General features: G+C 55.1%; 1 protein-coding gene across 3 annotated transcripts; it reads right to left on the bottom strand.

Moving 5' to 3' along the window:
- Window positions 1-228: 228 nt before the first annotated feature.
- NOTCH4 (notch receptor 4) lies at window positions 229-21431 on the bottom strand. Of its 3 annotated transcripts, none has more exons than XM_036875666.2 (30): window positions 21235-21431; window positions 20379-20460; window positions 19909-20201; window positions 18041-18388; window positions 17835-17957; window positions 17485-17721; window positions 17208-17363; window positions 16682-16876; window positions 15134-15247; window positions 13961-14074; window positions 13747-13869; window positions 12723-12882; window positions 11990-12135; window positions 11526-11696; window positions 11201-11318; window positions 10893-10980; window positions 10376-10529; window positions 9323-9507; window positions 8435-8687; window positions 8071-8183; window positions 6687-7210; window positions 5729-6112; window positions 5453-5628; window positions 4715-4934; window positions 4466-4535; window positions 4224-4362; window positions 3413-3708; window positions 3043-3190; window positions 2436-2533; window positions 229-2252 (listed from the first exon to the last, which is right to left on the bottom strand). In XM_036875666.2, exons 1-30 carry the CDS (start codon window positions 21287-21289, stop codon window positions 1557-1559), a joined length of 5979 nt encoding a protein of 1992 aa, XP_036731561.2. In that variant the 5' UTR covers window positions 21290-21431; the 3' UTR covers window positions 229-1556. The 3 variants fall into 3 exon arrangements, with proteins under 3 accessions (XP_036731561.2, XP_036731562.2, XP_036731564.2); XM_036875667.2 differs by having other exon boundaries at window positions 11526-11678; XM_036875669.2 differs by lacking the exon at window positions 20379-20460 and having other exon boundaries at window positions 21235-21387.
- Between the last annotated feature and the right edge of the window lie 545 nt (window positions 21432-21976).

Raw genomic sequence — 21976 nt, 5'->3', positions numbered from 1 at the left:
GTGTCCACCTTCCCTGAGTTACTGGGGCTGGAAGTGACGTGGCTCCAGTGGGAAGCAGAGAACTCAGACCCAGGGATATCAGGTCCTCAAACATATTCCTTTGGCACTTAACACACAGTAAGCTTATTTAATAAATGTGTTCAATAGTTATTCCTGCCCTCTAGGTGCTTACAGTCTATTAGTAAGAGAGACTAGGGACAGGAAACTTTCCTCTGGTCAATGAACGAGGGCTATAGAAAGAAAAGGGAGATGACCACCTCCCTGGCTTGGTCTGTCATCAATGCTGGTCAAGCAGGCTGGCGGCAAGGTGGGGGCAGGATAGACATTTGGAACCTGTAAATGGCATCCTGACACTTAGGTTTATAGCTGAGTGACTTGGAGCATGAAATGTGATGGAGAGATCTGGTTCTGCCACTTAATGTATTGCAATCTTGGGCAAATAAAATCTTTGTGCCTCAGCTTTGAAAGAGTAAAATCGAGTTTTATTAGCATCTACCTTATAGAGTTGATATGAGGATTAAATGTGATGAAGCATTTGGCACATAGTGAATGCTCAATAAATGGTAGTTATTAGCTTTCAAAGTGCCTCATGCCTCCACGTCTCACACCCACCACCATTAAAAAGGACTAACTGCATTGCTGAAAGGTGAATAAAGCTTGAGATGCTCTCTCCATTTCCCTAAACTTGCAGCCTTAGGAATCTCCTAAATGGCTATAACTAAATGCTGTTGGAAGAGGGACAGAGGGAATGCATTATCTAGTGTGTGTGTGTGGTTTCTCCCTGGGCTCCTGGAGACTCTTGGCTTTCAGATGATTCTCGAAATTAACAGGACCCCCCAAAATACTTATTTTTGTTCTTAAACTACACCCAGAGCCTCCATCCAAATGTTAAATCTAGGCACAAAATTCTGAATACGCCATGCAGTCATTCCCTTTTTTCATTCCACTCCCAACCCCTCCAAAGAAAAGTAATGCTTCAAATCAACTTTATTAAAGGGTGACAGATTTGGAGCTCTTAAATAGAATGGTAGCTAGAAAACGGGTGCTTCATCCTTGCCGTGGTTTGTTTGGGGTGGGGGAATGCAAAGAGTCATCAGCTGGAGTGGCCCTTGGCACCCCCCAACCCCTTCAGCACCTACACAGTGCCTGGCACACAGTAGGTGCTCAATAAATACTTGTTAGTCGTTTGTGGGTAGTAGGGATGACGGGTAGTACAGGCTTCCTTTAGAAACCATATACAGGAAAGAACATCTTACATCCTGTATGTCTGTAGTTCTTGATTCCAGTTCAGTTAGTTCCCCCACCCCAGACCACCCTCCTGTAGTCCCTCACTCTTACGTTCTGAGGGCTGGGCTCGCTTCATCCCAGCACCCTAAACCTGCTTTCCAGTGTTACATCTTCTCCACGTGTAAGATGATGACGATTCTGAGTGGGTACACACTCATTTTGGGAGGGACACGTGACCCTCACCAACGGGACTCCAGGATTTAAAATATGGAGGCCGTCCAGACTGCCTGCATGTACTCTTTTAGAATCCCTCCCTGCCACGTAGGCTTCTATTTTTGACCCTCGCCTCCCGCATTTAAAGGTAATAGTTGGTGGACTGGGGCACCCCAGGCAACTTGAGGGGATCCTCTCTCCGGGGAGGGAGTAAGGCAAGGAGGCGGGATCGGAGTGTTGGAGGCAGGACCGCAGGCTCCCTGGGCCACCCAATCGCAGGGCCAGTCGTCAGCTGAAGCCACACCCCCACTTCCGGCCGCGACCCCGGATCTTCCTCGCACTAACGCAGGGTTGGGCCGAGCTCCGCGCATGCCTGCAGAACACCGACGACCACGGGAAGGCGGGCCTCCTCCTGCCCCTCCTTTCGATAGGTTCCGGCGATGCGAATACGCTCCGCCCCCAAGCGCGGCCAAGTCTACGGACAAAGTCCGCGCTTGCAGACATGCTCCGCCCCCACGCGGGCCTGCTCCGGCTGACAGCGTTCGGTAGCGCTGCAGAGCCCCGCCACCGCGTTCGGGAGCGCTGCCCGACGCGGTCCGCGCTCCACGGCCCGGCGTGGCTTTGTGATGCGCCTCCGGTGGCTCCGCCCCTTCCAGCAGCGTCAGCAGATCCCAGTGGTTGCGCTGGCGGGCGATATCCCCGGGCGCTAGCCCAGCCTGGTCCCGCAGTCCTCTGGCAGCCCCCAGACTCAGCAGCAGCTGGGCCACCTCCACCGCCCCCTCTCGGGCCGCCAGGAACAGTGGGGTCTGCTCCTGCGCCGGAGGAAACAGTCGAGGGACGAGGTCAGAGAAGGCCACGCCCACAGGACTGGCCCTAACTCCGCCTGCTGAGCTGCTGGTCCCGCCCCCTATGGGCTTTGTGTGTTCCCGCGCTTTCCACGTCTCCCGCTCCCACTTTTTTTTTTTTCTGATGGCGATCCTGCTACCCGGTCTAACCCTGCTGTCCTGGGCGTCTTTATCGGCTCCGGCCTGGAGGAGGGAGCGGGCGGCCCGGGCGTTGTTCACGGCGGCGGCCCAGTGCAGCGCGGTTTTTCCTAGTGGACGACGTGAGAAGTTGTTACCCTGAGGCAGGGGGCCCGATGCCTGGGTTCCTGTTTCCCACGGATTCTGGTCTTGGGGAAAGGACTGCTTGGGCCGGCCAGGTCCCTCAGAAGCGGAAGCGTTGTCTGGGTAGACCGCCAGCCGGCAGGAAGCTTTGCCTCTGGTGACGTCACCGGCGTGCAGAGGGGACAATGGGGCATTCTTCTGGGGTCGGTGGGACCGGGAGACCACCTCCCCGGACGAGACCCCTCCCCCTTCTCACAGACGCTCCCGCATCCTAGTTTGCAGTGGAACTAGGGCTGTGTGTGGATGTGGCTGAGGATGATGCGCGAACACTCACGTGCTCTGTGCTGCCACTAAACTGCAGGTTTACCCAACCTCGACAGCAGCCTCCCCCAGCCTCCAAGGCCCCTGCTGCTTGCTTCCTTTTTTTGTATTTTATATTAACACCCCATCTCCTCAATTTCTTTGTAGCACAATTTCAACCTCCCCAGATCCATACCCCATTTATCTCTGGCTCCCACATCTGCTTGGGCTGCAATCAGTTCTTCAACCAGGTCCTCCACTGCTAGCCTGGCAGCCAGCATCAGGGCTGTAGACCCATCCTCTGTCCTTGCATCCACTTCAGTCTGTCTGCTGTGGAGTAGGAGCTGGGGGGCCAGAGAGGGCCAGTGACCCCTGGTATGTCTTGGACTCCTAGCTTAGGTCCCTCACACAGCCACCTCCCAATCCACATTCACCCATCTGTTGTTTCCCTTTTAAAGGTCCCCAATCTCACATCACCTTCCTCTTTGCCAAACCTTAGGGGATGTCTACCCAGCGTTACTTGCAAGTTTCTCCCATTGCCTTTATCAACCCCAGTGTGTACTCACCTGGCAGACCTCCTGAGCATCAGCAGCCACAGCAGTATGAAGGGGGGTGCGCCCTGCTCGGTCTGGCTGGTTAGGGTTGGCTCCAGCCTCAAGGAGGCGGCGGGCAGCAGTTGGCCGGGAGAATCGGGCAGCCAGGTGTAGCGGGGTCTCCCCAGTGCCCACAGTGTGAGCCTGGGGACAGGCCCCTCCACCCAACAGAGGTTCCCAGGGCTCAGGGCTTCCCAGCCATGCCCCCTGGAAGGTCCTGGACTGCACTCCCCCACAGCAGACTGCTGACATCAGAGGAGTCACCCCATCTGTGGGTGGGAGACATGAGGAATGGGAGACAAGTCAATCAAAAGGACTTAACTGGGGGAGGGGGAGAGCAGGGAGGCTCAGAGAGAATCTCAGTTTGTGGTGTCAGGAACACCAGCTCTGGTTTTTGATTTTGTATGGCTTTAGTCAAGTGACTTTTCTACATTTTCTGGGTTTTATTCTCATCTTTAAAAGGAGCCTGCAGGCCTTAATTCTCCAACATTTTAGGGCAGTGGCTGTCAAACTTGAATCTGCATCAGACTCACCTAGAGGGTTTCTTAAAACGGATTCCCCAATATTTTGAATTTCTGAATCAGTCACTGGAGTGGAGCCAAGAATTTGTATTTCTAAGTTTCCCTGGTGATGCTGATTCTTCTAAGACCACAGGACTTTGAGAATCACTGTTTTAAGACACTAACTCTGATGTCAGGTTTTCCAGTTTTAATATCAAAAGACTTTCTATTCTAAAGGGGTCAAAGGGAGTTTTCATTTTCTGGGTTTGAGTTGGCTCACGTACCAGGTCCACGGGTGTCCACATCAGGGACATCTATTTCAGATTCCTGGGGAGGAGTCAGCATGGCTGCCTGGGGGAGCTCCTGACAGTCACCGCTCAGAGGCCAGAGCTGACACTTGGAGGGTGAGGACATTTCTTCAGTCTTGGGGATCAGAACAAGGATCAGTGAAGGAAGCTTTACTTGTCCCTTCAACCCCTCCATCACCTCAGGGCCATTCCTGCCCCAGGGCTTTCAGCTGGCCCACCTCCTCTCCTTCCTCGGGGCCAGAGCACATCACAACTCCATCCTCAACTTCTGCCTCTGGTTTCAGTGCCCTGAAAGTGGGTGGGTGTGAATAGAGGACCTTCAGGGTCCCCAAGATTTACAGAGCCTTCCTTTCCCCCTCCCCTTCCTCTGCCTCAACTTCTGCTATAGCATCTCTTATTGCTTCTGATCATAAATCTCTCCACAGGAAAGGGTCCCCTGCCTGAACCTGGTTCCTTCTCACTCTCACTTGAGGCCTATGCTGTCCTCGCCCAGGGGGGGCCGGCGTCTGCGGGGAGCTGGCTGAGTCCGAGGCCTTCGAGTGAACCCAGGCGGCAGCCAGAGGGCCCCATGCTCTCTGCGGCGCCGCCGGATGAGCTGGAGGACGAGAAGAGCCCCGAGGGCCAGGAGAAGCACCCCGGCCACTGGCGAGCACAGCACAGGCCAGGGAAACTGGTTGGTGGGGGGTGCTGGTGGGAGAGACATAGTCACACAGAGAGACTGTTCCTGGTGAGACCTTTGGGCAAGTGCAGTCATGTCTTTTTGCCTCAGTTCCCTCATCTGTAAAGTGGGAATAATAATAGAACCTGCCTCATGGGTTTGTTGAGAGCACTAAACCAGTTAATACTGGAAAGCACTTAGATCAAGGCCTGGTGCACAGTAAGTGCTATATATAAGAGTTGTTATTCTTTCATGCACTATGAGCTGTTAGATACAGGGATGCTTGGACATTCTTGGTCTAGAAGTGAGGATAGACCCAACCCAAGGTTTGTGGGAAGTCTGTGATTGAGGTGAGGATAAAGTGCTTAGGGAAATAAGGAGATTGCAGAGCAAATGTGCCATGAGGATATCCGGTCAGAAAAAGAGGTTAACAAGGGTAAGTCTCTTTGGAGCCCCAGTGATCCAGTTTCATTTGACTCAGTTGCTGGTTGCTGGCATGAAAGCTGACCTGGGAGCAAAATCAGGGGAAATGATGGGGGTCACCTACCCATGCCTGCACGAGGGTGGGCAGCCAGCAGGGGTCCTGGCAATAGGGGCTCCAGGGCCCCTACTGCGGCCATTGCAGCAAGGAAGCGGAGCAGGAGCCCAGGGTCCCAGGGACAGCGGGTTGCAGGGTGGTCAGGGACACAGTGGGACAAATCCACACCCATCACCACAACGAACCTGTGGGGAGGCACCTCAGAGACCCCTGTGTTAGTTCCTGGCTCCCTTCCCTCTGTTAAAAAATTAGCGTCTGGCTAGCCCTTCTGCCCAGCTTCCTTACCCAGTGCTGAGGGAGTCTGTCTCCTTGCCCACAGGCTGTGGTTGAGGGGTTGCTCTCTCCTGATAAGAGTAGTCTGGAGTTCCTCCTAGTTCCTCCTCAGCCTGGGCCCCAGGATAGGGGTACACCATGTCCCTGCCATCGCTATCCTTCCTCACCCAGAGCCCTACCCTCAGGGTCAGGGATAACACCCGGGCCAGGGCAAGCAGCTGCTGGTCCAGGGCTGGGGGGCTCAAAACCACCAGCAGGGCCAGGGAGGGCCCCCACTCTGAATCCCCATCTTCGGGCCTGCAGTCACCCCCATCCCAGCCGCATTCCGCAGTGTTGCAGCCTTTCTCACAGTGCCCATTGTGGAAGTGATCGCGGCAGAACTGGTCGTAGGCTGGACTGTGGGGTAGGAAAGAGGGACTCAGGACCCCCAAAGACATCTGACTCCCTTCTTCCCAAGGAGGATTCCTGATATTCCACAGTCTCTGGGACACTGGCTGTTAAGTGGGGGCAGCTCCAGAGCATTGGGCTTAGCAGGCCCTGGGTGGTAGGCAGTCCAGACACTCTTGATATCTACTGACACCCTTGTATCCTAAGACCATCTCTCTCCCTGCCCTCCCAAACTCTCCTGTCTCCTTGAAGGTGAGTCCAAGGCCCTTTTCCCTCAGGGGTACTGGTTGTTATGGGAGATACTCCATGACCAGGGCTTAGAAAGGCTTGAGGCCAGAGGTAGCACAACTCTGGGAGAGGAGCCCAGACAGAGGCAGTCTCTCTTGGCCTTCACATTAAATACTGAAACTGCTCTGTCCCTCTGGGTTGGAGTCTAGCATCTTTTACCTTTACTTAGCAAAAGTTATTAGGTGGAAACTCCCTGGGGTGTGAGGCTGTGGTCACACTGTCACTCAGAGGCATCTGTACCCTTCCTCCAGCCTTCACCCTGCCTCCCACCCCCAAGTCAGGGTATCAGGCTCACGTGCAGGCTGGAGGAATGGCACAGTCGTAGCCATCAAACAAACACTCTTCAGAGTCACACTGCGGGTGGCACTGCCCATCCCGGAAGAGAAGCCAGCACCGGGAGTGGGAGGGGCAGCCCTTCCAGGGGTCTGGGACCCCCAGAGAGCAGTCCCCCCCATCCCAATTTCCTCCTGGGCCACTGCAGCCAGCATCGCAGGCCCCATCTCCACCTCTGCCCTCACATCCCTTTGCTCCTGGCCTCTGACACCGGGGCCCTGGAGAGCTGGGAGGGCAGGAGCATCGAAAGCCTGGGCCACCCAACCCAGGAGTCTCTGAGCAACTGCCATTGTGTAGGCATGGAGAAGGAGGGCCACAGCCTTGAGGAGCAGGTGGGGTCAGGCAGTCAGGGCCCCCATAGCCATTGAGGCAGGCACAGCGGGGTGGGAAGCCAGGCTTGGAAGCAGGCAGACACAGGCCACCATGGTGGCAGTAATAGACGCCACAGGAAGGGGCTCTTTGGCTGCAAGTGGAGCCTTCAAAACCCTGTGGAGAGGAGGAGAGATGTCAGGGAAGGACCTTGTATTATTCTTCCCACTTCCTCTCAAGCAAACTTCTGGGCTAAGATAAACCAGAGGGTCCTAGATTTCTCATATCTAGAAGGGGCCTCAGAGAACATCAAATCCATCATTTTACAGATGTTGAAACCACGTCCTGTGGTTTTTCACACAATGTCATATTACATGGTGAAAATGGACAAACAGCAATTTTGTTCAACAACCTGGATGAATTTTAGTATCATGATCCTAGTCTTAGAAGGCTAAACAGTTAAAGAGCAGTATCAGTTGAACTAATATGATTGTAATCCTTGCAGATAGGATTATATACTCTTTTTCCCTCTGGAGGGGAACAGGACAGAGGAGGACATAAGTACTTATAAATTATTAGTAATGTAATTCTTGGGTCAGGTTCATGGGTGTTACGTTATAAATTAAAATAAAAAAACCACCATGCACAGACCTATGATGTTAGTGTGCTATGAGCTAAAGCTTACAATTAACCCAGTTTCATGCATCTGAGATCTCAGATCGATAAGCACCCACCCTTTCCCTCACCCCACACCTGCCCCCCGACACACTTAAAAGAACTTATCCAAGTTTACCCTGCCTGACCTCGGCTACCTTCTCTTAGGCAATGCCTTTGACTTCTGAAAATTCCATTCATAGTACCAACCTGATCCTCCCTCCCAACCGCGCCGCTGACTGACTGCTTCTGAGAGCCACTCACCACTGTGAACAGGGATGGCTTTCTCCAATAATTCCCACTGTAATATGCCTCTGGCTGCCTCCTAATTTAGGCATTTTCACGCTGGGGGCAGCAGAAAAGTCAGCTTTGCGATCACTCACCTGGGGGCAGTGGCAGGTGAAACCTGGAGGTGGTCCTGCTGTGGCCTCACAAGACCCTCCATGGGAGCAGGGCTGGCTCTGGCAGGGGTTTATCTCCACTTCACACCACTGGCCTGTGGTAGGGGTGGCATTAGATGTCACCCACTGCTTCAGTCACTGCCTCCTCACCAGTTCGTTCCTGGGAGTTGTCCTAGCACTAGCTGTGCAGCAAAGGGATGCTGGGGCATATATTGTTTGGCGTGGGCATGGAGGCAGGGCGATGGACAAGATGACAAGGCTGCCTCATGGGTGGAGATTGTCTGGGTTTCCATGGTCAGCTCAGCTGTGCCCCAGAGATGCCTGTGGCCCCCATCCCAGGCCTCACCTGTGTGTCCAGGTAGACACTGGCAGTAGAAGGCATTGGCCAGAGAGTGGCAGGCTGCTGTGCCTGAAGGGTGGCAGGGCCGGTCCAGACACTCATCCACATCCCCCTCACAGCGCAGCCCCACAAAACCTGGTGGGCAAGTGCAGTAGAAGCCTCCAGGTTTGGGGGTACAGGTCCCATGGTTGTGACAGGGCTGGGATTGACAAGCATCAGATTCCTTTGAGCAGTTCTGTCCACTGTAGCCTGGGGCACACTGCAGGCAAAGAGGGTCAGATAGGGAGCCAGTAAATAGCCCATCCCAGCACTCCAAGGGATCTAGCTCGAGACAGTCTTCCCAGCCCTCCACCTTGCACCTCACACCATCACTCAACTCACCTTTCATCTTGGCCACATGTAGCTTAAGCCTTCTATCTCACTCCACACAAAACACAAGGGTTCAATACCTTGCAGCTTAATCCCTCCCCAGTTCCAAACAATCTCTAGGACATGTTGCCACTAAACATAGCTGTTTTTAGTAACAGAGGTGGGCAGCCACTGAAGGGTTTTAAGCAGGGGTTTTAAGACAGGTCAGCTTAACGTTTGCAACAGAGCCCCCTGAGGGTGGAGTAAAGGCTAAACCTAGAGGAGGAAAGTGTGGAGGCAGGAGGTAGTTAAGAGGCTGAAGCAGGTGTCCAGGTGGAATGCAACAAAGGCCTAAGGCAGTGGGGTGAAGGGGAAAGGGAAAGGACAGATTTGAGATTAGGAGGTAAAATGTTATGACTCAATGTTTGGTTGGTGGTTTAGGGCAAAGGAAAGGGAAATGGATACATCACTGCCCCCTCCCCACCTACCACGACTCCTGTTTCCCACCCTTGTCTCCCTTCCCTGATCTCCTCTAGACCCACTCACCTGGCAGATATACCCATTAGACTGGGCTGTGCAGGTACCTCCATGCTGGCAGGGCTTGAACTCACATGGATTCACCCTGTCCTGGCATATATTGCCTTGGAATCCAGGGGGGCAGTGGCAGAAATAGGAGGGGCCGCTATCGATGCAGAGGCCTCCATTCTGGCACAGGGAAGAGACTTCCATGGCTGAGGGGAGAGACAAACAGGGGTAGATAAAGCTAAGTCAGGGGCCCCAGACACTGAGCAGAGAGGCTCCTGAGGCACTAACATCTCTGGGAGTGGGTGGGGGTGGCAGCCCCTCGGAGTCTGAGGAGTCAGTAACTCCTGATGCTGAAAAAGTTAAAACATCAAGTCCCCCCCTCCTGCCTGTTCTGCTGGAAGGGAGGGGATACTTCTGAAGCTTATTAGAACATCATAAGCAACTGTATTCTTGGCTTAAAACAAATCTCAAGCAAGCAAGACCTCAAGAGAAACTTCAGGTGAGGGCACGTGGCTTCGTTAATGGCCTAAGTCTGTCCCCTGAGTTTGCACACTGATGTTCTCTCACTGTGATCCCCATCAATGATCCCCTAACCCTGTAACAATCTCTCTTCCTGAGCTCTTCCCATATCAAATACCAAACCCCATTTGGATAAAGGGAGGATTCTTTCAGAAGGGTGTTGACCTGACATCATGGTGAGTGGGACACGGCAAAATGTGGTGAGTGTAGTTGGGCTAAATGTGGCCAATCTAATTGGCTTATGATGACAATTACAGAGTTGAGCTGCTTCACACTGAGCAATGTCCCTGGTGGCTGTGCTTGGCTAGAGTCCTGTTGTCTGCGCTGCTTGGCGTTGTTTGATTTATGATGACTGGTGATAGGTGCTGAACTGCGTTGGGCTCTCCTGGGTGTTGAGCTCAGAATCAGTGACTGTGGTCGATCTCGGTGGCTTCAACTCTCAGTTGGCTTGGCTGTTTTGGCCAAATGTTGTGTGTGGATGCCCTTAGGGATGGGGTAGAGGAGAACACCTCTTTTTCTCTTCATCTGTCCCCCAGTCTGTCCTTGGGTTGGTACCTTGACTCAGAGCAGCCTTCTGGCAGGAGGACAGAGGAAGGTTGCAGAGAGGCCCAGTCCATCCTGGGAGGCACAGGCACTGGAAGGAGGGCCCAGTCTGGAGGCAGTGGGAATTGTGCGGACAGGGCTTCTGAGCACATAAGTCTAGCAGAGCCTGAGCGTTGGGAGGGAGCATGAGACAGGACAGAACATTAGGTTCCCAGGCCCACAGATGGTCTTCTGCCAGTTCCTCAAAATTCCTACCTCTAAAAGCCTCTCCTGAATGGCCTGGGGCCAGGTGACCCTCCCTGGTTTCCCCTGGTACCCACATCCCAGGATAGTCCCTGGGATCAGAAATCATTTCAGTCCTTCAACTCCATACTAACCTCAAGCTAGACCTCAGGTCCTAGGTTTGCAAGCCCCCTTTCCTGCTATACCTCTCCCAAGCTTCCTAGGCCCACCTGTCAGTACCCAAGACCCTCTTGCTGGAGCCCACAGCCACCTCCCTTCTCAGTGTGCCTGGCTCAGTGCCCCTCACCTGACAGCTGCCTCCTGTGTAGCCAGGGGGGCAGAGGCATCGGGGACCCTGAGGGCCATCTTGGCAGGTTGCTCTGTTCCTACAGGGGCTGGACAAGACAGAGACGGGGCATAGGAGGAGGAAGGCCCAGGGAACCCAGTGGGAGGGAGTGATGTGCTGGGGAGGCAGCCACTGGGGAGCAGGGGAACCAGGAAGGAAGGGAGAGCAAAAGGACAGATGTGGGGTGGGAGCCCCAGAGAAGGTAGAGATGAAGGGGGGCAGGCTGAGAACTCCCTCCCTTCCTCTGGGGGCCTCTGTGCCCTGCTCACCTGTCTGCACAGCTGGGATGGACCTTCCCCTCACAGCGTGGGCCCTGGAAGCCCATGGCACAGAGGCAGGAGGAGGTGCCAGGCCTGTTCACACAGGTACCCCCATTGAGGCACGGGGCTGGAAAGAGGAGGCTGTGAGGGGTTGGGTTCTTTGCCTGTAACCTGCCTCGACCTCAGTCACACTGCATGCAGGACAAACTCCCTTGCCCCCCAGTCAAAACAACAGCTCACTGCATCCACTGAACTCTTTGCAGCATGCACAAACACCCCCTCAACAGCGTCTCCATCCTGCTGTGCCCAGCCCTAGGACATGGTGGCCACTCACCAGAGGCACAGTGGTCGGTGCTGGTCTGGCAGAGGGGCCCAGTGTGGCTTGGGGGGCAGGTGCAGGCATAGCCTCCAGGGCTGGGGCTGCAGGAGCCGCCATTGAGACAGGGTCCTGACTGACAAGCTGTCACCTCCTCATTGCAACTGGGCCCTGGGAGGCGAATGCTGTCTGAGAAGGGGAATCCTCCTTTCTTCTCTGTTCTCTCCCTCCTATTCCCTGTCCCTTCCCTATCCCTTCCCTTCCTTTCCTCATCTGCATCCCTAAAAGAGGTTCTCTCCCAACCAATCTCTTTTCTCACCACCTGTGTAAGAAGCACAATGTCTTTGTCCACTGCAGCCCATGCCGACTCTCCTTGGTGGTGGCTGAGACCCAGAGCCCTGGGGCACAGGTCTCCACTGGCCTTGCCCCTGAAGTAGAGGGTGGTCAGCCCGGGGTATATGTGGTATGGGGGAGGGCCTCACCTGTGTAGCCTGTGGGGCAGGTGCAGTTGAAGCCAGAGGGCTGGGGTTGGCAGGTCCCCCCATGGGCACAGGGCATGGAGATGCAGCCCCCCAGCTCAGCCTCACACTCCAGTCCTGTCCAACCCATGTCACACACACATGACGATCTAGTCATAAAGAAAAGGGGAGGATGTTCTTCTAGCGTTTTTCTCTTCTCCCCTCCCTGCTGGTCAGACTCCTATGACCTCTTCCTCTGGCCCTGAGTCTCTGGCCCTTGTCTTCAGTGGCTTTGCTCTCAGCATTGTCCCCCTTTTATCCTCCCAGCCCCTGCTCCTTTTGTCCAAGTAGATATACATATATTCCTTCTCTAACTGTGTGTTGTCTGTCTTCCCTCATTAGAATGAAAGCTCCATGTGAACAGACACTGTCTCTTTTGTTCCGTGCAGTTCCTCAGGGCACAGAAAACTATCCGCACATAGAAGATGCTTAGCAAGTGTTTGTCTAACAAATAAGAATTGGCCCTAGGATTTAGTGTGCTTCCTTTTGGTCTGACCCCCGAGTCCTCCCATTACTTTTGAACACTCCCTTCTCTGCATAGCACCCACCAGTCGAGCCCTCCCAGCGGCTGTGACCTCAGAACTCTGCCACCTCCTTCCTGTTCCCTGTTGCTCATTTCCCACAGCCTCCCGCCTCAGTGGCTGTCCTCGGAGGACTGGAAGGAGAGTGCAGTGAGGCAGGGCCTGGAGGACGTTACCTCTGGCAGTGCCCGTGGTGGCAGGCACAGCTGTCCTCAGGGGGAGCACAGCCAGGACTTCCATCGGGGCAGAGACAGTGGGCCTTGTCCTCCTCGTACTGGCACTTCTGCTTGGGCTGGCACAGGTTAGGGGCACACAAGGGGACCTCACAGAGAGTACCTGGGGTGGGGAGATGGGTCAGAGAGAAAACAGAGTCCCTCCAAGTCCTTGATGGGCCATGGCCACTGCTTGTGCATGACGTGGCACTCCCAGGAGCGCTGTCCTTCACTGGCTCCCTAATGCCTCAGGACACTGTCCAACTGCCTCGGAATGATACCTGGGGGCCTGCATGATGTGATTTTCTTATAACTACTGTGTTTCTCATCTTTGTCGCTTTGTACCCTAAGCTCTGGATATCCTGCCTGCCATTCCCTACGTGGGACGTGCTTTTCTTCCCTCTGCACCTTTGAACAGGCAGTTATCAGCAGCTAATACGCACTGTCTAGCTTTCTATTTTTACAAACTCCTACTCATTCTTCAAGACTCAGCTCAGCCATTGGCTTCTCCATGAAGCCTTCTCATCTGTCGTCTGGTTGGTCGGTCCTTTGAGCTCCTATAGGGTCCTGTGCATCCCTCGCTCAGAGGTTCTCTCTGGGCCATAAGCAATAAGAGACTTGTTGGTCTCTGCACTAGATTTAAAGCCACTTGAGAATAGCAACTCTCTTATTCAATTTTGCATCTGTGTTTGCCATAGTAGGCACTTAATAAATGCTTGCCAAGTAAGCAAGTGAATGGCTGCCCTTTGAACCCTGTCTTCTGCTCCTGACCCGAATCACACCATTCACAACGGCCCCAGTGTGGGCCCTATGGTGACACTGTCCCTCAACCCTGTGGTTGGGCACCTTCTGCACTGAATAACTTTGAGGCGTTCCATTCTCATTCTATTCTCACATCCCAACCCTCCAGCGCCCAACAGTGACCTCTGCTTCTCCCCAGATGGACTCAAATACCCCGCCAGTCCTTTCCAGCACCTCCCCTGCTGACCTGTGAAGCCTGCTGGGCAGAGGCAAAAGAAGGCTCCTGGGAGGTCAAGGCAGCTGGCTCCCACAGGGCACGGGCCACTCAGGCACTCGTCCACCTCTGCCTGGCAGCGTGGGCCTTCAAAGCCTGTGGCGCAGCTGGAGGGTCAGGGGGCGGAAGTCGGCCTTTTGCCCCCGCCCCCGGCCACTCTCCCTCCAGCGTCTGAGCTCCAGTTCACCTGGGAGACACTCGCAATGGAAGGATCCAGGCTGGTCCTGGCAGCGCCCGCCATTGGCACAGGGAGAGCTTCCACACTCATCGCTGTCCTCCTCACACTGGGAGCCGGAGAATCCTGGGCGGGGAGTGAGCGCCAGAGATGCTGAAGGTCATCTTTTTTTTCTCTAACTTTCTCTAGATTAGGGGGTTTGTTACAAATGTCTGACAGCTTTACAGACCTGATTTCATGAATTCAAATAAGAAATTGAGTCAACACTGATATTGAGCCTTCTCTTTACAGAAGTAACACTGCTAACAAATTGCAATGGAGAGAATCTTGTTTCAAATGGCTTGATTTAGGGCTTTATCTAAATGTAGTCTTACATAATGAAGGCACCAATTTGGGGGGCTTCTCAAACAGCAAGGTGAGTTTCAGGCCATAACAGTATAACTTCATATAAACAAAGTAAGTGGATATGTGTACTAATGCTGAAAATACATTGTATCAAAAGTATAAAAACACATGCTGGCCCTTCCCCTCAGCCAATAAAGGTGAACCTGGAGGGCTTTCCAGAGGAGACACCTAGGGCAGGTGGAGATGATGGGAAGGTGATGCAGAAGAGCTGAAGCTCAGCCACCTGCCAGCTGTGTGACTTTGGCAGGTTACTCAGCCTCTCTAGGCTCTACTTTCCTCCTCCGTAGAAGGGGAGTAATAATGGAACCTACCTCATGGTACCATTGAAAGGATTAAATGAGATAATGCATGGAAAGCACATAGTCAAGTGCCTGGCCTGGAGTAAATATCCAGTAACCGTCAGTTGTCATCGTAACAGGCAGCAGAGGATGCTCAGTAAAGCTGGAGAAGGGAGGCCTGGGGCAGCTTTCTCTGCGTCCATGGCAAGTGGTGCCAAGACCAGCCTGAACCCCCTGACACTCAGGGTGAGCAGACAGAGGACTCTGAAGTGGGGCTTGAAAGGATGGACGCTTGGGTGACTTAGCAGGACAGAGATGAGGGTGGGTAAGCAAGGGAAGATTTGGGGGTAGACGAGAGTTTGGGGGGCAGAGGGTTTGGAGAAATTGGGGCTTCCTTGGTCAGGCTAAAGAGTGCTTCAAGAGACTTCTGCCATTGCAGGGCCTCAGCTGTGGAGGTTTGGATGCCTGAGGGCTGAAGGCGCCCAGTGGAAGCTGCACTCACCTGGCTGGCAGACACACTGGAAGCCATTGAGCAGGTCGCGGCAGTCAGCCTGGTTCAGGCAAGGAGCTGAGGCACATTCATCAATCTCCACCTCACAGAGCCGTCCTTCTAAGCCTGACGACACAGAGGTGTAGTGGGGGTGAGGCTCAGCGAGGCTGGTCCTGACCTGGCTGCTGGCCCCTTCTGCCCAGGAGGCCCAGGTTTTAGCACCAGCTCTGCCACTTCCCAGGGTGCTGTCTGCTGGTGGGTTGGAGAGATGAACCCCTAGGCCCTGCTGCTCTGCTGTGTGTGGCTCTGCCCCATTCAGCTGTGAAAGCTCAGAAGCAGGGCCCCTGCTGGGACCTGTGGTGGTGGTGGTGGGCGCTGTGAGGAAGTGGCTTTGGGGCCATTCCTCTGTGCACAGAAGGTGGGGCCCACCAGTAGGGCTGATCAGTCTGCTGGTCCTTAAGATACAAATGAGACAATGGGCCTCTGCTTGGAGGTGCTTTATCCTCTTGTTCTACCTGGATGGGGAGATCAGGGACCTGCAAGGAGCACATTTGGAGAGCTGTGTTGCTCGCATGTTTGTCCCGTGTCTTTGGGCTTGTCCTGGTTTCTACTGCCTCACCCTGAACTGAAGCTGGATCAGCCTCCAGACCTCGGCTGCCTCCCTCTTCTTGCCTGGGGAGCCAGCCTCTGAGGTTCCTAGATATCCACAACCTTGTCCCTTGGATCACTGCACGGTTTTCTCAGCATTTTCCCTTGGATGTGGCTCAGTTTAGGAAGGTTGTGTAGTGTAGAGGTTAAAACTATTAAAGCCCTGGATTTGAATCCTGGCTCTGCCACTTACTAGCTTGGTGCCCTTAGACAAGTCTCTTAACCTCTCTGTGCCTCAGTTTCTTCATTTATAAAATGGGCATAGTAACAATGCTGACCTCATAGGGTTATTGTAAAGATGAGATAATGCATGTAAGATTCTCAGGCAGTACCTGGCACAAAGTAAGCTATGTTTGTGGTTTCATTCAGCTCTCTGATAGTGGCTCTGTTGCTATCTCCCTGGGGAGACTTTTCTCCCTTAAACCTGGCTTGGACATTGGTGCAGCCTTGCAGCAATCCTTTTCTGTTGTACCAAATTCAAGCACACAGGCCCTTTGGAATTCTAAGGGTTTACTCACAGGTGAGAGTCTCTGTGATTAGGAGGAGCATTCTGGGTTGGCATGAACAGAGGCTGTAGCATGAAGTTTAATAACGGCAGTCCTGCTCTCCCTCGATGGGCCTTTGTGCACAGTGGGTCAAGTCGTGTACTCTATGATGACTATGAAATGAACGCTTTCCCCTCATTGCCAGAATTGAGCAGTGCACAACCTCACTACCATCTGTGGCAGCCCTTCTCCTAGGGACTGTGGGTTTCCCAGAGTTTTCATCTAGGCAGCAGGGAGAAGAGGAGAAGCATTGCTTGGTAACTGACGCCACCTGGCCTGAGGCTGTCTATGGTCTGTAGGGGTCATGCCCAGTGGGTTCAGGATTAGTCCTCTGCCTCCTCTACCCAAGGCCCCATCCATCCGGTACCTGGTGGGCACAGGCAGTGGAAGGTGGCGAGCAGGTCCAGGCAGGTGCTACCAGGGCGGCAGGGCTGGGACAGGCACTCATTGTGATCAGCCTCACAGCGGGAGCCCGTGTAGCCAGGGGGACAGAGGCAGTCAAAGGAGCCGGGGGTGTTGAGGCAGGAGCCGCCGTGCTCACAGGGACTGGGGCCTTGCTGGGCTGGCAGGAGAGAAGAGCCGGAAGTCCCCCCGGGTCAGGGGTAGAAAGGCAAGGAGGCCAGACTGCAGAGAAAGCATGGTGGCCTGTTCGTGGCAGAAGAGACCAAACTGGGGAAAAGGTCTGTGTCTTTAAGACGGAAAAAGACGAAGTGAGGCTGGACAGCTGAGCAGTGATGAGAGTGCTGGGTCGGGGGGAAGAAATGCCAAACCTGGACACATTTGGGAAGAAGAGATCTTTATATTTCTAACTTGAAAAACAATCTGCCTGCTTCTCTCCTCAGTGCAGTGGCTGTCTAGGGGCTCAGAGAGGATCTGATGTGGGGGCACCTCACCCATCTGACACTCGTCCAGGTCCTGATGGCAGGTGGGCCCTGAGTAGCCAGGCTGACACAGGCAGAGTGTGGATCCTGTCAGGGGGTTGGTGCTGCACTGGGCCTCCCTGTGGCATGGCTGGCTCAGACACATGTCCTCCATGTGACACAGGAGGCCTGAGGTGGGTGGCGGGGAGAGGTGCTCAGAGGCCCCTGAAGCTCCCAGCCACTCTCCTGGTGCTTCTCACCTCCTGCTCCCTGTCACACCTCATGCCTCCCCATTCCCTCTGTGTCACACCTGTGCGGCCAGGTGGGCAGAGGCAGGAGAAGGAGCCCACACGGTCAATGCAGGTGGCTCCTGGGGCACAGGTGGCAGCGACACAGTCATCCAAGTTCTCCTCACAGCCTGTGCCTCCCCAGCCACTCACACACACGCAGTGGAAGCCACCAGCCGAGTTTTGGCAGGTTCCCCCATTTCTGCAGCGAGGGGGACCCTGGGCCTCACATTCATCCACATCTTCAGAGCAATCCCAGCCTGTGGGGTATGGGAAGGGGACAAGGGCTGGAGCTGGGAGCCCCATGGGGAGGGAAGGCCAGGGGCTGACCATCTGGGCCACTGCTGCCACCAACTTGGCATAAACAACACACCTGTCCAGGCCTCTGGGCAGAGGCAGGTGTAGGTGTCCAGCTCATCTTGGCAAGTGGCCCCATTCTGACATTGGTGGCCGACACAGTTGTCTGGATTCATCTCACAGTCCAGGCCTGTGAAACCTGACAGGTCACGAGATCAGCTGAGGGAGGGGCACCACCCCGCCCAGAGAGAGAGGCTGCAGGAGGCCCCGGTGAGGACGCACCTGGGGGGCAGAGGCACAGGTGGAAGGTGGAGCCCCTCCCTGGAACCAGCTGGCAGGTGCCCCCATTCAAACAGCCCCTGGTGGGGCAGGGCCCTGGCTGGAGCCCACAGGGTGGGCCCTCCCACCCAGGGGAGCAGAGACACCAGAAGGACCCCAGGGTGTTGTGGCAGGAGGTGCCCTTGGGGCAGGGTCCGGGGTCCAGGAAACACTCGTTCACATCGTGTTCGCAGGCATGTCCCTCGAAGCCAGGTGGGCAGCGGCACTGGATCTGGGGGTATGTGGCCAGACATACCCCTCCATTGGCGCAGGGGTTGGCTGAGCAGAAGTCCCGAAACTGGCACTGCTCACCTGAGGCAGAGGACAGAGGGGCTGTTGGTAGCTGTGCACACACTTCAGCTCATCTGAGGTAACCAGTGAGGTCATCTCTGTGTCTAATTTTCATATTCCCTTCCCTTTCCTCCCATACCCTCTGTGCCCTGTTCCGTCACTCTGTGCCCTGTTCTGTCACCCCCTGCTTGAGTTTTGCCATTCCTTGGGAGGGTTGTATCTAGAGTGACCAAATTTTCCAAACTGAAAGTAAGTCATGTGGCTGTTGATGGGAGTCTCGTAAACGGGCCCTGCCTGGGAAAATCTGGGACACCAGGTGCCTTCAGAGGTGACCTCGGTGTGGTGGTGAAAGGCATCTGGCCTCTGCAGGCAGGAGACTTAGCATCTTGCTGTGTGCCCTTGGGCAGCTGTCTGGCCTCTTATCCAGGTTTCCTAACCTCTAGGTGGTATGAGGGTCTGGATGATCACTTCCCAGCCATGTGCACCAGCGGGAAGGCAGCTGCAACGGTGTGATGGGGGCACTGAGCTAAGTAAGCACTTCCTGAGCATCACCTCTCCTCGTCTTATGAAGTGTGGATGTCAGCTGACATCTGAGGACCCAGAGAGCTTAAACGTCTTACGCAAGGCCACGTGTCTAGTCTGTGGCATACAACCGGAGTAGGGGGTGCCCCGAGTTCCTACTCTGATGTGCAGGGCCTGGCAAGTTGCCACCAACCATCCTTCTTGTCACACATGCTGGTCTCTTGCATCCTCACACTTACTCAGGCACTTAAAAAATCTCCATGTCCTGGTTCCACCCCAGGCCCACCACATCAGTCCCTGAGATGCAGGCACCAGTATTTTTAAGGCTTCCCAGGGCATGCTGTGCCTAGCCAAGTTCAAGAAGCCTTGCCTCTAGTCCACCCTGCAGAGGCTCCCACATTCTAAGCACTTTCTTACCCATGTGGCCTTTGCTGCCTGGACCAGTGCCTTCCATTCTGGTGGGAACAGGCACCCCCACCACTTCCTCAGGGGAGCACCCACTGCCCATGATGTGCCCACTCTCTTGCCCCAGGGCTGCATCGCTCCGCCTGGGATGGGTACTTATTCCTCTGGGTCTGATCTCTCCCACCCCATCACACCTTCCACCACTACAGTCTTTCCAGGTGATATTTTGGACTCCCACCACTCAGAGGCCATTCAGATGCTTAGAAGGCAGAGTCCCAGAGGTCTCCTGGTGTGCAGGCATTCACCCTCTAACTACTGGCTTGTGGGGAGTTTGAAGGGGCTGGGAAAGGGTCAGGGTGGTGCACTAAGGGGGCTATGGCAGTAACTGTTACAAGCTGGTTTGGCAGTACTTCAGCATTTTAGTGCTCAGTACAGCCGTGCGTGTGAACGTCAATCTTGGGTAAATGGGCCACTAAGAATTGGCTTGTTGATTCTCATGGCCTCTGTCCTCAAAGGGCTCACAGTCTTTCAGATGCCAGTACTATCTTCCCTACTGCATTGCCCAGCCCACTGCTCCGGCCTGTCCCTGCCACCCGCCCTCCATCAGCGCTCACCTATCCAGCCGGGCATGCAGAGGCACTGTGGACGGCCCGAGGCCTGGATGTGGCAGCTGCCCATTTTGGAACAGAAGGAAGAACAGGGGTCCTTGAGCTGGGCCTGGCACCTCTCACCAGTGAAGCCAGAGGGGCAGGTGCAGAAGTAGCTGGGGACCAAGGGAGAGGGGCCACTGGGGGAGCCTGTGAGGGCAGGAAGCAGAGCTTGACAGCTGCCTCCATTCTGGCAGAGCTGGGCATCCTGGCAGGGGTCAGGAAACTGGCATGTCTCACCCAGGAAGCCAGGGGCGCACCTGGGCAGGGGAGAAGAGAGGGAAATTCACATCACTCGCTTTTCTTCACCTTCTCTCCCACCTCCCTCTTCGGCCTTCATGGCCTTCACCTCCTCCTTTCTCCATCCTACCCACTTCCTCCCCTCCCCCTCCCCTGTTCTCCCTCCCCAGTCTCCCCATCCCATGGGGCACACTCACTGGCAGGTCCCTTGCCCCTGAGATAGGTTCAGGCAAGTGCCTCCATTGGCACAGGGTTCTGGGAAACTCCCACACTGCAGCTCTGGGGATACAGACAAGGATGAGATGCGAGCAGGAGCATTAAGCTCCACATTTCCTCCCCTGGCAGAGGGACCTGCCTGCAGCACCCCACACAGGTGCTCTAAACCACCATGGCCTAGTACCCCTGTTCCTGGTCTCCACGTGGTGGTTGTGCCCCAGTCCCCCGATCCCAGAACTCTCAGCTACTAATCCCCACCCCCTTTCCTGTTTATTCTCTGGCTGCCCAAGTCCAGCCTCAGGCTCCATCCCTGGAACAGGCAACAGGGATCAGGAGGGGTGGCGGAGGGGACTCCTGGGAGGGGAATGGCTGAGACATTGAAGGGATTTCCTCCCGGAAGGGCCCAGCACTGAGCCACGGAGGGTGGGGGGTGGGGACAGCTGGACTGGGAAAGGAACTTGGTGAGCCCTTGACCTTCCCATGTCTCCATATCCAGCTCCCCTCTCATCTCTTCCCCCAGCAGTGGTCAGTCTTTCTTTCTTCTCCTAAATATGATTGCAAAAGCCTCCTGTCTCTCCACTCTTGGCCGACTCCTCCCTTGGGGTGGGCACCCTTCTCCCATCCCCCCAGCAGTCACCACCTCTGGCACCAGGCCCAAAACCTAGGTCCACGCAGCTCCCGCAGCAGAGCCGTCGCTCCTTGTGGGTGTCCCCATGTGGGGACTGAGAACCTCCTCCACCCAGCTGCCTCAGACCTCAGGGCCTGGCCTCTGCTCCCAGCCCACCGGCGCCCTCCTACAGAGGACGGGTCCCCTGCCTCTCCTGCTCCATGCCTCACCTCTAATCCCGATGGCTGAGTGACACAGTAGCAGCAGCAGGAAAGGGGGCTGCATTCCAGAGTCCCAAGCCCAGATCCCCTCTGCCTCCTCAGGCAGGGACCCTCAGAGCCCTCAGTGAGGCAGGAGCCACCTCCTCTGCTCCCACGGCCCCTTCTTCCTCCGCGGCCTGCTGCAAGCCTCAAGTCTGAGCTGTTTCCTGAGTCGCACAATGTCCTGGACACCCTAGTGATGGGGGGAGGAGTGGAGGCCAGCACACTGAGGGGGACGAGGGAGGGGCCTTCTGTCCCTGACAACCCCTGGGGAGGTGGGGGGAAGTAGGACACTGTGGCTGGAGGGCAGGTGATAGGAGGGGAGAACTGGGCTAGTGGGTCCCCTGCGGCAATCCTAGCCTTTCTATTGTTCATGTGGCTTCTGAACTGCAAGGTGGCTGCCCTATATCCTGGGAGGGTCAGGACCTGGAAATAGAGGTGTGGGCTGATGAGAGACCTATTTCTCCCTCCACAGGGGAACACTGTTTTGCCAGGCCGGCACAGATGCTTCTCCAAGAATCTTCAACTTTCCAAAAGTTCAAACAACTAACCTTGTCAGAGGGAACCCCAGGCGCTGCTGGCCCTTCCTGGGCCCTTCTTGGGGACTTCGTTTTCTCCTTTTGGGGAATGGGAAAGATGCTGGCTGGTTTTGGGGGAAATCTTGGCCTTCCTTTGGAGAGGAGTGTATAAGATTGTCATCAACAATAACTGA

Source organism: Manis pentadactyla, chromosome 16 (assembly GCF_030020395.1).
Source record: "Manis pentadactyla isolate mManPen7 chromosome 16, mManPen7.hap1, whole genome shotgun sequence".
Classification (NCBI taxonomy): Eukaryota; Metazoa; Chordata; class Mammalia; order Pholidota; family Manidae; genus Manis; species Manis pentadactyla.
The sequence above is the reverse complement of the archived record's forward strand: the minus strand, read 5'-3'. Positions and strand labels throughout refer to the sequence as shown.

Coding starts and splice junctions, on each gene's coding strand:
- NOTCH4 (XM_036875666.2), bottom strand. CDS start 21,289: ATGCAGCCCCCTTTCCTGCTGCTGCTACTGTGTCACTCAGCCATCGGG. Junction 4,935..5,452: donor CCACCCTCGTGCAGGCATGG/GTAGGTGACCCC, acceptor CTCTCCCACCAG/CACCCCCCACCAACCAGTTT. Junction 2,253..2,435: donor AAGACGCCCAGGACAGCAGG/GTTAGACCGGGT, acceptor CCTCCGGCGCAG/GAGCAGACCCCACTGTTCCT.